The sequence below is a fragment of the Crocodylus siamensis genome, chromosome 12 (assembly GCF_052110815.1).
Source record: "Crocodylus siamensis isolate JL-2025a chromosome 12, ASM5211081v1, whole genome shotgun sequence".
Taxonomy (NCBI): Eukaryota; Metazoa; Chordata; order Crocodylia; family Crocodylidae; genus Crocodylus; species Crocodylus siamensis.
The window spans coordinates 25,987,467-26,001,613 of record NC_143406.1 but is presented as its reverse complement, the minus strand read 5'-3'; the positions used below and the strand labels follow the sequence as shown (position 1 = coordinate 26,001,613).

The 14,147-nt window shown below is 43.8% G+C and overlaps 1 protein-coding gene across 2 annotated transcripts in view; it reads right to left on the bottom strand.

The window, feature by feature from the left end:
• LOC149854818 (ankyrin repeat and fibronectin type-III domain-containing protein 1-like) overlaps positions 1-14,147 on the bottom strand; it is a 596,514-nt gene that overhangs the window by 477,952 nt on the left and 104,415 nt on the right. For both annotated transcript variants that reach the window (XM_090023526.1, XM_090023527.1), the window contains exons 4-5: positions 10,133-10,336; positions 3,858-4,000 (exon numbers count right to left, since the gene is read on the bottom strand). In XM_090023526.1, coding sequence (XP_089879652.1) covers positions 3,858-3,958 — 101 coding nt within the window. In that variant the 5' untranslated portion in view covers positions 3,959-4,000; positions 10,133-10,336. The remainder of the gene's footprint in view (positions 1-3,857; positions 4,001-10,132; positions 10,337-14,147) is intronic.

Genomic DNA, 14,147 nt, shown 5'->3' with positions numbered 1-14,147 from the left:
GAGAGCAGGGGTGGTAGCTACAGTTGAGCCTGTGTTGCCTACAGGAGCTGGCAGCTTAGCAGGCTCTACTGGGGTGGCAAGAGGTTCATACCTGTTACAAAGCTCCAGCAGGGCAGGGGTAAGCTGAATCTTCAAGAGAGTTGGCCAAATAAAAGATATTACCAAACTAATCTTACTTCCAAAAAGTAGTAGTCAGAGCTTAACAGGGGTTAAGGAAAACAAAGTTCTTTACAACTTGATTAAAAGTCTGCTCTCCTCTTACTTGTTCAATTCTCTCTTGCACTGCATCTCCATCTTCTGGGGTACACAATACACAAATTCAGGAAATGTAAAAACGGGAAATAACCAGACCCCAAATGTAAGCTCTGGAAACAAACCAGGTTTTTTTGTTTGTTTTGGGGGTGTAGATTTTGTAGGGGGAAAAGGGACCAAACTGTGGCCCTTTTATCCCATCCAGAAAAACAATAAAAGGACAGCAATGCAACATATTTTCTTCTAAATGTCACCTTTAAGAAAAATAGAAGCAAATCAAATGACATTATGGAGTATCTTTACTGTTTCTTGCATTATTCAATAAAATGTATAGCATCTTTTCAGTGCATCAAAGCTCTGTATATATTGCACACACAGACAAATCAGATAAATAAATGCAAATAATAATAGGCCCTCTGCCTTAGAGGTTTTTGTGAACAATCATGATGTATTCAAATAAAATAAATAATATATATATACACATTTAGGTTTCCACAGATAACACCACCAAGCCACTCTGAACTCCCTACATCCCAATAACTGTATCATATCAGTTATACCATCAGAGATACAAGCAGCTTCCCAGCTCCCTGATGCTTGACCTGGGCTACATTAACACAACAACTCTCTCACCTTCACTGGCTGTGCAAATAGGCTGGCATCAAACTGTACAAAAATGACTTGACATCACTTCTCCCTTCAGGCTTGCTCATCTAACTTAATATTGGAAGCATATTCACAATCACCTGTATGTACTGTATTTAAAAGAACATATGTGTACGCATACATGCTCAATGTATTAATCTGTGCTGCGTGTATCTGGGGGGGTGGGGGAATTCAAAAAGTACATTAATATTTCATGAACCTCCTACTACTTTCTGTCCTCTGCACCTCAGTCTATTGCTCCAGGATTGGGATGATTCAGACAGGAGCTACTGACAGTTTCTAGATGAAAATAGTGGCACTTTAAAATCCAGTATCTCAGGGCTCCCCATGGCTAAAAACAGGAACAACTAATTTTAGAGAAGGGAGTTCTCTGGGATTTCCAGCTTCCTCCTGGGATTGAGCACTTGCTGGCAGCTCTGGAAATACCTGAGATAATGGACCTTAAAGCCATGTCATTTTGAAAACACCTATTTCAGTCCATTTTTCTAGGTCACTGCTGAAGTTTTATATGGTTCTCTCCCAGCTCTGTGCAGTTAGCTTCATGGTTATTAGCGTCCCTGTTTACATAGGCAAAACAATTCAAGAAATATCCCCAGCCCAAATTTTTAGGCTCTCGACACCAGATTTATAGCAAATAAGGCTTGCACAGATTGCATGAAGGTCAGGAGTGCAGTGCAGGTCCAAACAGTTTTTGTCAGGGATAACCTATGTAACTCATTCATAGCTTCCCTAAGAGTGACACAAACATTTAAACTCACATGAACTCAAGTTTTCCACCACATCCCTTATTTATCTATACATCTAAACACAATGCTTTTGGCACAAGGTGTCAGGTGAAATACTGGTAGGTCTTGCACAAGGCTGAACAAAGACCACAAAACATGGAGGAAGACTGCTGGCCTACTGAATCTGTGTGCAGTGTTACCAGCTCATTCAAGTGCAACTCTGGAGTGCTTGGCATAATGAGAATAGACAGAACTTCCTCCCTTCCCAGGAAGAGGGAGGGGGAGGAAAGATATGTGTATTGCAAAGAGCTGTCATGTGAGCAAAGGAAAATATCCCACCTTCAAGCCAGCATAAGCAACTTGTCTGACAAAAATTTCCCATCAAATATTATCCTAGTCAGGAATAGTAGGTGCTAAGTCATACACACTATAAAAGAAACAAACAGATTCATAGACGTTATGGTCAGAAGGGATGTTAGGGTTAGCAAAGCTAAGTGCAGTTAGCTTTGCTGATGACTTCATCACACTGACGACTCATGTTCATCTTGGAATCCACTAGGACTCCGAGATCCCTTTCCGGATCTGTGCTGCTGAGCAGGTCATTTCCTAAGCAGTAGGTACGATGGACATTTTTCCTCCATAGGTGCAGCACTTTGCATTTCTCCTTGTTAAATCACATTCTGTTGTTTTCTGCCCATTTGTCCAACCTGTCCAGGTTTGCCTGCAGTTGTTCCTTGCCGTCCGGTGTGTCCACTTCTTCCCAGTTTTGTATCATCCGCAAACTTAGAAAGAGTACACTTCACTCCCTCGCCCAAGTCACTGATGAAGACACTGAAGGGCATCAGTCCAAGGACCGAGCCCTGTGGGACCCCACTGCCCACGTCCTTCCAGGTCAATACCAACCTGTCCACCACCACTCTCCGGGTATGACTCTCTAGTCAATTTGCCACCCACCAGACTGTGTAATCATCCAAGTCACAGCCTCTTAATTTGTTCACCAGTATGGAGTGGGATACCGTATCAAAGGCCTTCCTGAAGTCTAAGTAAACAATATCTACCCCTATTCCTGCGTCCAGGTTTTTCTGTAACCTGGTCATAAAAAGAGACTAGATTAGTCAGGCATGATCTACCTGCTATGAACCTGTGCTGGTTTTCCCTCAGCACAACTTTTCCTGCTGGGTGCTCACATATATGAGCCTTAATAATCTTTTCAAAGACTTTACCAAGGATGGAGGTGAAAAACCGAAAACAGCCACCTTACACATCCTGGCACCTTCTCTGTGGTGGTTTCCTAGTTCTTCACAAAACAACTTTTCTTCATGTAATAACTTTGCAACCCAGAACACTAAAGTATCTCTTATTCAAACAGCCTTATCCCTTCAGACTCCAAAACAAAAGGGCCCTTTCAGAACAGAGATGATTCTTGGAAGGAAGATCCTAACAAGGGCATAGGACATGCAATCAAGAACCATATTTCTGGAAGCATGCTACCAAAGGAGGGCTCTCTCCCAGCCAGAGCACAGTCTTTCCTTTTGACAGGTCACCTTGGTAGCTCTCTACAGCAGACATGACAGCTCACCCTTGCTCACACACCAACAGCTCGCCACTTAGACTCAACCTGCAGGAGAAGGACTTACCTTTGTATACCTGTGTCCTGACTGGCTATACCTGCCCTTGCTTCCCATTGGTCCACAACACACTGGAAGCTGCTCAACCATTTAAATAGCTTATCAGGAAGCAACAACAGTCTGCTCAAGGTTTCTTATCTATAAGGCAATGACCACAAGTTTTGATCTTGCCTCTCCTCTGACACTTGGCCTAGACACTAATCACTGCAACTATGGTTTTTGGCCTTGACAAGGCAACACCTTTATATGTAAAGTGAGTATGCCTGTCTGGCCCTGGGTGTGTATGTCTGGCAACTCACTTTCTACAAGTACATCTTCCCAAAAGGGGAAAAACCTCAACTGAGAAGTGAACTTCCAGGGGCATATAAGGTCCCAAAACTCTCTAGTTGTTTGGTTTGGCATGAAGCACTAGGACAAGGCTTTGTCCTAGAAAGTACTGTTCCAATTATCTCTGCTAGGTTACACTCACCCACAAGGAGAGATCTAATTTATCACACATCAACAAACTGATACTGTTTTTAGCAAACCACCTAAGGGGGGAAATGAGAGAAAGAGAGAGAGACTAGAACACAGAGCCCTGACTCACCCTTTGACAAGGTCCATGCTTCCTCTCTTCTCAGGTCCTGGACTCACAGGTTCCACAGAAACCACTGCCAGATTCTTGTGAACAGAGACATCATGAGCCATGATGCAGATCCAAGGTTCACCATAGTTAGGCAAACTTCATCACTGCAAAACAGAAAAAGAAAGAAACCTCACCTGTTAGCAATGAAAAAACACATCCCACACAAGTTATCAGCATGTAGCCAACTGAGAGCAGTGTCAAGAACTTCCAGCAGTCGGACCTTTCCAAGGTCAGCATGGAACTCGGACCTCACCTCTAGGAGAACTGGATGGGCGAACTGTATGCTACCACTTGGAGAGAAACAGGACCACGACCATTGGAAATGTTAATCCAAACCTACCACTCCATTCCAACTATCTGGCAAGAAACATTTCCTTGTCTCTTAGGAGGGAGCACAAGGAGCAGCCTATGATCTGAGTCTCAAAAGATCAGTAGCTACTAATGTATGTACATGTTCACATAGCTATATTTTATGAATAAATACATTCTTCCCCATGAAGTGTATACTTGGTACCGGTGGAGAATAGGTCAAGATAACATTGGTATGCAAGACATTTCAAGATGATTATCAATTACTTGCAAAAAGTAACAGACAGCAGTCAATTATAAAATATAAATAGACAGAGAAGGGAGAAAGAAACTGTATTTTTATACTTGGAAACCTCTCTCTTCTGCCACTTGTGGATAATATATGTGTTCTTTAATCTGCAACAGGTCTGCCTTGTTTGGCATGCAGGCATAGAAACATACAGGATGCACATTTTATTTATCATTACTTGGACATGTGCAAGTTTCATAGATTTCATAGACATTAGGGCTGGAAGGGACCTCGGGAGATCATCGAGTCCAGCCCCCTGCCCAAAGGGCAGGAAGTCAGCTGGGGTCATAGGATCCCAGCAAGATAAGCATCCAATTTACTCTTGAAGGTGTTCAGTGTAGGTGCTTGAACCACCTCCGCTGGCAGACTGTTCCAGACCTTGGGGGCTCGGACAGTAAAGAAATTCTTCCTTATGTCCAGCCTGAAACGGTCTTGCAGGAGTTTGTGACCGTTCGACCTCGTCATCCCTTGGGGCGCTCTGGTGAACAGACGTTCCCCCAGATCCTGGTGGTCACCCCTGATAAACTTATAGGTGGCCATCAGATCACCCCTGAGCCTGCGCTTTTCCAGGCTAAAGAGTCCCATGGCTCTCAGCCTGTCATCGTAAGATCTGTTTTCCTGACCTCTGATCATGCGCGTGGCTCTCCTCTGGACTCTCTCAAGCTTCTCCACATCCTTTTTGAATTGTGGAGCCCAAAACTGGACGCAGTACTCCAGCTGCGGCCTCACCAAGGCCGAGTACAAGGGGAGAATGACGTCCCGGAATTTGCTCGAGAAGCATCTATGGATGCAAGCCAGCGTTTTGGTCGCTTTACTAGCCGCAGCATCGCATTGCAGGCTCATGTTCATCTTGTGGTCAATGATGACCCCCAAGTCTTTTTCTTCTGTAGTGCTAACCAACGTAGCACTGCCAGAAATAAAGTATATTAGACAGAGGAACAGGAGGATGAGACTCACAAAGCAACAGTTCAACCACTGAAGCTACAAGAGAAAGGAAAAACTTCTTGGCTGTTAAATTATATTTCCTGCTAAAGTAACATTCCTCTTTTACTCCTGATCCCACCCCCATGACACTACAACAAAACAGGACTCACAGAGAGTAGACTGCATTCTATTTAAATACTTCTGTAAAAAGGCCAATACAAATTCATACAATGAAGCTCTCAACATTCCACTGAAATTATTATTTTTTAAAAAGCCCAATAAAATCTGCACAAGACCCATGTTGCTTTTTTCAAGCAAATAGAATTCTGCCACAGGGATCTAATTTACTTAAATTCTAAAGAATTATTCCAAAAGGAAATTACAGATTTTTCTTAAAAACAAAAATCTATAAAAATTTGATAGAAAAAGATGCATCTATTAATAAAACATTTTTTCATTACAAGTAAGAATCAAATCATCTCTATTCTCAGCAACCTCCTGGCCTCTTTAACCTCAGTGGAAAGTCAAAGAAAGACAAAAATTTGGCAGTCTTGTCTCATACTTTGGGAAAGTATTCATCTGGTGGTAATTGGACTGGATGCAGCAGTCCACACGGTAACCAAAGTAGAGCTATGAAGTGTCTCTACAACCCACAGCTAGGACAATCTTCAATGAAGTGCCCAAAGACTGGAAGAAGGTCAATGTGGTGCCTATCTTCAAGAAAGGGAGGAAAGTGGATCAGGCGAACTACAGGCCCATCACCCTGACCTCTATTCTGGGGAAGGTCTTAGAAAAGATTATCAAAGAGCCCATTCTTAACAGACTGGCCGATGGCAGTATCCTGAAGGATAGCCAGCACAGGTTTGTTGCAGTAAGATCTTGCTTGACCAATCTTATTTCCTTTTACGACCAAGTGACCTATCACCTGGACAGGGGAGAAGAGATTGATGTCATAAACCGTGATGTTAAAAAAGCCTTTGATCTGGTATCCTATGATCACCTCTTGGCTAAACTGGTTAACTGCAGCCTCAACCTCACCACAATCCGCTGGCTGGGGAATTGGCTCCGTGGTCGGACCCAAAGGGTGGTGGTTGACGGGAGCAAATTGTCTTGGTGCACAATCACCAGTGGGGTCCCTCAAGGCTCTGTCCTAGGGCCTGTACTATTTAACATCTTCATCAATGATGTGGACATTGGTATTGGAAGCAGACTGGCCAAGTTTTGCCAATGACACAAACTTTGGGGTAAAAGCATCCGCACCTGAGGACAGGAGGGTGATCCAGGCTGACCTTGACAGGCTCAGCAAGTGGGTGGACAAGAACCTGATGGTGTTTAACACCAAAAAATGCAAGGTTCTCCACCTTGGGAGGAAAAACCTGCAGCATCCTTATAGGCTAGGCAGTGCTACAGTGGCTAGCACTAAAGACGAAAGGGACTTGGGGGTCACGATTGCCCACAAAATGAACATGAGCCTTCAATGCGATGCTGCAGCTAGTAAAGTGAGCAAAACGCTGGCTTGCATCCATAGATGCTTCTCAAGCAAATCCAGGAACGTCATTCTCCTGTTATATTTGGCTTTGGTGAGGCCACAGCTGGAGTACTGTGTCCAGTTTTGGGCTCCACAATTCAAAAAGGATGTGGAGAAGCTTGAGAGGGTGCAGGGGAGAGCCACGTGCATGATCAGAGGTCAGGAAAACAGACCTTATGATGAGAGGCTGAGAGCCATGGGGCTCTTCAGCCTGGAAAAGTGCAGGCCCAGGGGTGATCTGGTAGCCATCTATAAGTTTATCGGGGTGCTCATCAGGATCTGGGGGAACATCTGTTCGCCAGAGTGCCCCAAGAGATGACAAGATCAAACATCACAAACTCCGCCGCGACTGATGCAGGCTGGACATAAGAAAGAACTTCTTCACTGTCCGAGCCCCCAAGGTTTGGAATAGATTGCCGCTGGAGGTTGTTCAAGCACCCACTCTGAACGCCTTCAAGACATTTGGATACTTATCTTGCTGGGATCCTATGTTCCCTGCTGACTTCCTTCCTCTGGGGCAGGAGGCTGGACTCGATGATCCTCTGGGGTTCTTCCAGCCCAGATGTCTATGAAATCTTGAAATTAAGAGTAGTGAAATGATGGATTAGCTATCCTACTAAGGTTCTAACTAGATTTATGCGAAAGACCAGCCTTTCATCCAGGACAATTATAAAGTGCTTTACCAAACAAAGGTAGCCAAAATAATGGACATCAAGTAGAAAGTGCGCGTCCACTTTCTTGAAAAAGAAACACTTCTTTTTTCCTTCCTTTCTTGAAAAAGAAACTAACATACTGAATTAGAACACTCTATGTATTAGTTACATTCATAGATTCATAGGCTGGAAGGGACCTCGCAAGATCAGCAATTCCAGCCAGCCCCCTGCCAGAAACAGGAAGTCTGCTGGGGTCAAATGACCCCCCGCAAGATAAGCATCCAAACACCGTTTGAAAGAGTCCAGAGTGGGTGCTTGCACCACCCCTTGCGGAAGTCTATTCCAGGCCCTGGGCAGTCAGACTTTAAAAAAAGTTTTTCCTTATGTCCAGTCTAAATTGGTCTCCAGAAGTTTGTGGCCATAAAACCTTGTTATCCCTTGGGGAACCCTGGTGAACAACTGTTCTCCCAGATCCTGGTGCACCCCCAATTCCATACTTATAGGCTGCCACAAGTCCCCCCTAAGCCTTCTCTTCTCCAGGCTGAAGACTCCATGTCCCTCAACCTCTCCTTGTAAGACTTGCTCTCCTGGCCTTTGATCATGCAGGTGGCTCTCCTCTGGACTCTTTCAAGTTTATCCACGTCTCTCCTGAAGTGGGGGCCCAAAACTGGACACAGTACTCCAGCTGCAGCCTCACTAATGCCGAGTAGAGTGGGAGGATGACTTTCCTGGTTTTGCTTGAGATGCATGAGTAGATACATGCCAGAGTTTGGTTTGCTTTGCTGGCCACAGCATCGCATTGGTGGCTCTTGTTCATCTTGTGGTCAATCAAGACCCCCATGTCTCTTTCAGTCATGGTGCTAGCAAGCATAGCACTGCCCAGCCTATAAGTATGTTGCTGGTTTTTCCTCCCAAGGTGGAGTGCACTGCACTCTCTGCTTTAAATGCCATCAGGTTTTAGTCTGCCCACCTTACAAGCCTGTCCAGGTTGGCCTGTATTCCCAACCTGTTCTCCAGTGTGACTGCCTTCCCCCATAGTTTAGTATTGCGGACTGATAAAGTTCGTAGACATCTGACATCCGAATCCAGATCGTTAATGAAAATGTTAAAGAGTACTGGCCCGAGTATTGAGCCTTGAGGGACACTACTTGTCACCTCGCACCATGTTGATTTGCTCCCATCAACCAGTATTCTTTGGGTCTGATGCTGCAGCCAATTCCCCAGCCAGAGGACCGTGAGATGGTGGAGGCCGCAGTTTTCCAGCTTAGCCATGAGAACATCATGGAAACCAAGTCAAAAGTTTTCCTGAACTCCACAGATATGACATCAACCTCATCTCCCCTGCCCAGGCAATGCAGACTGATTGGTCTGTAGTTCCCTGGGTCTTCCTTCCTCTCTTGAAGATGGGTCTTCCTTTCTTGAAGAATATCTGCCAGTTTCTCATTAATGAGAAGTAACTGGCTGTAAACAGTGGGAGAAAATAAAAATGTAAATGAGGGTAAGATCACCCCAAGGAAGTCAGAACAGCATACAATCAGGGGAGACTTGGCCCCCAGCATGGGACTCTACTCCTCAAAGAGAGAAGGAACAAGCTCTTCCAGGAACTGCATTGCTGCAATAGTGACAGCACCATAGACTGACGTCGATTGCCGAAGTATGCTGCACTCAGAGAGATTCTTATGTGTTTACACATACACTGAAGATCTTGAAACTCCCATCCTCTCTGTGGGTTGATGCTTTTTTGTAGAAAAGAAGCATAAGGTGCTATCTATCTAGGAATATATGAGCTGCTTCCGATTGCCTGACTATCCCTATCCTTTGAACTCTGGAGAGATTTTCAGTGATTCCCACTGTACTAGAGAAAGGAAAGTAGGAATCTACTAGATCTCTATACTACCTCTTCACTTGACCTTCCACTTCTCTTCATAGCTCCACCAGAGTAGTAACAGAACACAAGAATGTTAACTACTGCTGTTTAACCCGGCTAGGTACTTAATACATGCCACAGGGATTAAGATGCCAGAAGCCACCATGGCTTCATAAGTGCTCAAACCACTGCTGTTCTCAGCAAAGTCCCACCACTGGAGGAAACACAGAAACGATTAGGACAGAAAGGCTAGCAGCAGCGAAGCCTTTATATAAAAGCTTTTGCTGTGTTAGGAATAATAGCTGTAACTAAAGGAAAATATTGTTATCAGAATAAAAAGGCAATCATTTACTTTTAAGGTTTTTTTCGTGTGTGTCATTCAAATGACCAATTTTTCTGTGCATTACAAAACAGTGCATCTGAAAAAAGAGGCTGCATGTCTTTCAGTGTCATGGAACTATAAATTTCAGATGGGGAGAAGCAGGGATAAGAGAACCTTACTGTTTCCACTGTGAAACTTTTTGTAGGTCCAAGAATTTATCCAGGGCAGATTTGTTTTCCTTGAAGAAGCACAACAAAAGAAGGGAGCTGGCAAAAGATGCATTTGCTCAATTAAGGCAACAGAAGTACAACACAAAGGCTGCCCGTACTATTCCACAGTCATACCTTTTATTTTAGAATCTGTTCTTCTTGTTGACCAGGACTTTGCCTGTATCCTTTTCTGCTGATGCACAAGGTAACAGGGTAATATATTCCCTTGCAAACCTTCATTTATCTTCTTTCAGACTGACTGTGGATTGGAGACCCTCTCCAGCTGTTTCAACCACGGTTTTCGCAAACATATGGCCAAACTTGTTCTCTTGGAAAACACTGTGGAAGAAAGTATGATCAGCAAGCAGAAGCAAATATTCCAGATTCTATTCAAGGGGTCTGAGAAAGATGCTAGAGTGATGCTTCTTTATGATGCAGCTAATGGGACTCGTCATTAAGTACTGGACAAAAATGTCAGGTCATTACCCCAGGTAATAATTATTTGAACAAATCATACGGCAGAAAATGAAGTTTGAAAAGTAGCTGCTGATGCTTCATAATTTACCCTAAAGGGACCTGCAGAGGAAGAAAAATGGCATGTGGCTCTTTCAGACTGATATTATTATTATCAATATTAATTACAGAGAATGCTAGAATAAGTTTGGAGTTCATTTAATTTTTACAAAAAAACTTTTCCTCTTCCTTTTGCTTTTAAATTTTAATACACCAGGAACAATGAGATCTCTCTTTCCTAGATCCGGTGGAGGACAATAAAAATGAAGCAGCACCCATCTTTACTTTTCAGTGAAAGAACAGAGGTGGCAGATTTTTAATGAAGAAAGCTTTTCCCAGAAACATTCCTTAGAAACTAAATAGCCTGCAACAGAAAAAGACCAAAAAAATCTAATATGCAGATTGTAAAACTATCAGCCATGGTGGGAAGCAGTTAACTCACATAAACGGTTTCCTTGAAGTCAATGGAACTACTAAGATGAATAACTCTTCATGTGAATACAAGGATTCTACTTTGCTCTTAAATCTTTAGTTGCATTGTTTAAAAGGCTTTTGTCTTAATTGTTCTATTTTTAGTCCCTTGCAAGGTCACTAGTCCACTAGTAATGCAGAAAAAAGCGCACACAAAAAAGAGGACTGAAGTTTCCAATAAAAATAAGCTTATTTTAAAAAAGGATATTTTTCAACACTATCATGAAAAAAAGAAAACACCCTATAATATTTTCCCTTCATAGGACCATCTTTAAATGCCATTTTCATTCTCTTACCAGCTTGGTGTCAAAGGGAAAAATGTCTCCTCCTTCATAATGGTCTCTGTCAACATGTTAACTACTACAGCTACTTCTGGAATCAATGCATCACACTTGCACTGTGAACATTAAAGGCTTGTCTAAGCATCTCCCCCTGTGGCAAAAAGAGGGAATTTCTGAATGGGGAGTCAAGCAGAAGCAAAGGACTAACTGGCAAGCTTTGAAAAGCTTAAGTTGTATTTGTCAAAAGGAACGAGTTTCAGATAAAGGCTTGGGAATGAAGGATACTTGGGAGACAAGAACAGCATTCTCCCCTCCTACAGTCCCCAAACTCTTCGACCCTGCTCTAACCCCTCAGATACTCTCGCTATCCCCCTCTCACAACCTGCCTACAGCAACAGATACCACAGCAGCATGGGGCAGCCACCATCCTCCATCCAAATTTCCCCATTAGATTTTCTTTCCTGCCAATCCTGACCAGATGCCACAAGTTGTAGAGATGAATACAGGTTTAGATATAAATAAAGCACAGGTACTGCATTCCAATTTTCTAGCTCCTATGAAATCGATGTGCTGATGGAAGATTTCTCAAAGCATTTTACCAGCATAAATTAATTCAACCTCCCAATGCAACGAGATAATTCAGGATCATTATAAACAAAGAAAAAAGGCAAGTGACTTGGTCAAGCTTACACAGGAAGTCTAGGACAGAACTGAAATTGCACATAAATGCTACCACAACAGCCTTGTATGTCTTTGTTAGAAGAACAGTAACACAAAAACATGATATATAAATACAGTACCAGCCTTTTTGCAAGGTGCAATCACTACAGAAGCTGTGCAGAGATGCAGATACAGAACACTTATTAAAAAAAAAATTATATGGCGTTCAGTTAGAATCCCTGTTTTGAGCAGTAAATATGATATAGCTAGACTTTAGCAAGACTTTTGATAGTCTCCCACAACATCCTTCCAAGCAAGCAAAAGCAGTACAGGTTGGATGAATGGACTGTAAAGGTGGAAAGAAAACTAGCTGAAGCATCCAGCTCAAAGGGTAGTAATCAATGGTTCGATGTCTAGCTGGCAGTTGGTAACAAGTGAAGTGTCCCAGGGAATTGGTCCTGGGGCCGCTTTTGTTCAATGTCTTCATCAATAACATGGAAGATGGGATGAAGTGCACCCTCAGCAAGTTTGCAGATGACACCAAACTGCGGGGAAGAAGTATATACATTAGAGGGTAGGGCTAAAATTCAGAGAGACTAGACAAATTGGAGGATTGGGCCAAATGAGGACAGTGCCACGAGGTTCATGAGGACACATGTAAAGTCCTGCATTTGTGACAAAACAATCCCATGCACCACTACAGGCTGGAGATCGAATGGCTACGCAGCAGCTCTGCAGAAAAAGACCTGGGGGTTACAGTGGACAACAAGCTGAATATGAGCCAACAGTATGCCCTTGTTGCCAAGAAAGCTAAGGGCATACTGGGTGGGCTGCATTAGTAGGAGCACTGCTAGCAGATCGAGGGAAGCAATTATTCCTTTCTATTTGGCACTGGTGAGGCCACATCTGGAGCACTCAGAGCCGGCCCATTCTATTCTGCGGAACCTCTGGCCGCAGGGGACCCCACAGCCAAGGGAATGTGTCCTGCTCACCCCCCATGCCATGTTTAAAGGGCTTGATGCAGGCAGGGAGCCCCTTCCTGGCCAAGTGCAGGAGGAGTTCCCAGCTCTGATCCCACCCCAGCCCAGTCCCAGTCCCAGAGAGGGAACCCAGGCATCCCCAGCACATGCTGCCCCCACCTCATGCCCCCCCCACCACAGTGCACCCTGGCCGTATTTTATTTCAGTGAGTTTATACCGCAATTAACCACAAATTTTGATTTTTCAATGGATCAGGGGGTGCCAAAACTATATCTTGGAAGGGGCCCAAAAATTGTGGGTTGGCCCCGGGAGCACTGTGTCCAGTTTTGGCCCCCCCACTACAGAAAAGATGTGGTCAAGTTGGAGAGAGTCCAGCAGAGAGCAATAAAAATGGTTAGGAGGCTGGGGCACATAACTTATGAGGACAGGATAAGAAACTGGTCTTATTCAGTCTGGTGAAGAGATGACTGAGAAGGTATTTGATAGCTGCCTTCAACCATCTGAAGGGTGGCTCCAAAGAGAATGAAGCTAAACTATTTGCATTGGTGGATGACAGTCCAAGAAGCAATGGTCTCAAGTTGCAGCAAGGGAAATTTAGGTTGGCTATTAGGAAAAACTTCTCTCTGGGAGGGTGGTGAAGCACTGAAACAGGTTACCTAGAGAGGTGGTGGAATCTCCATTCACCACCTAGAGAGGTAAAGACCTGGCTTGACAAAAGCCCTGGCTGGAATGATCTACTTGGGGATGGACCTGCTTGGAGCAGGGGGTTGGACAAGATGACCTCCTGAAGTCCCTTCCACCCCTAACTTTCCATGACTCTATAACTATTCAGTTCTTTTCATGGTGAAACAAACCACAGAGACAGATTGACTTTTATTAGTAAATGTTTAGGATTGGGAATCCAAAAAAAGATGACAAAGCTGATAGGGAAATACAGAGTGCCTGAGTGAGGGACTAACAATAGAGGGATGGGGGTGAGGATGGACCCAACTAGGTTACAGGAGATACAATGTTAGCCAACTAAGCCCGGGGGTGGGGGAAAATCTGATTTCATTCCAATCATTTTGCCTCAGTCATTGAGATAAGTAAACTTAACTTCCTGCTGAGAGGAAGAGGTATACCATGACTTCTACAAGCAGCATCAAGGCTAGGGACAGACATTACACATAAACCAGTTTAAGTGATCAGAAACTGGTTTAAACGTGTAACAAAACAGACTTTCAGTGCATATAAAACAGTTTGAAA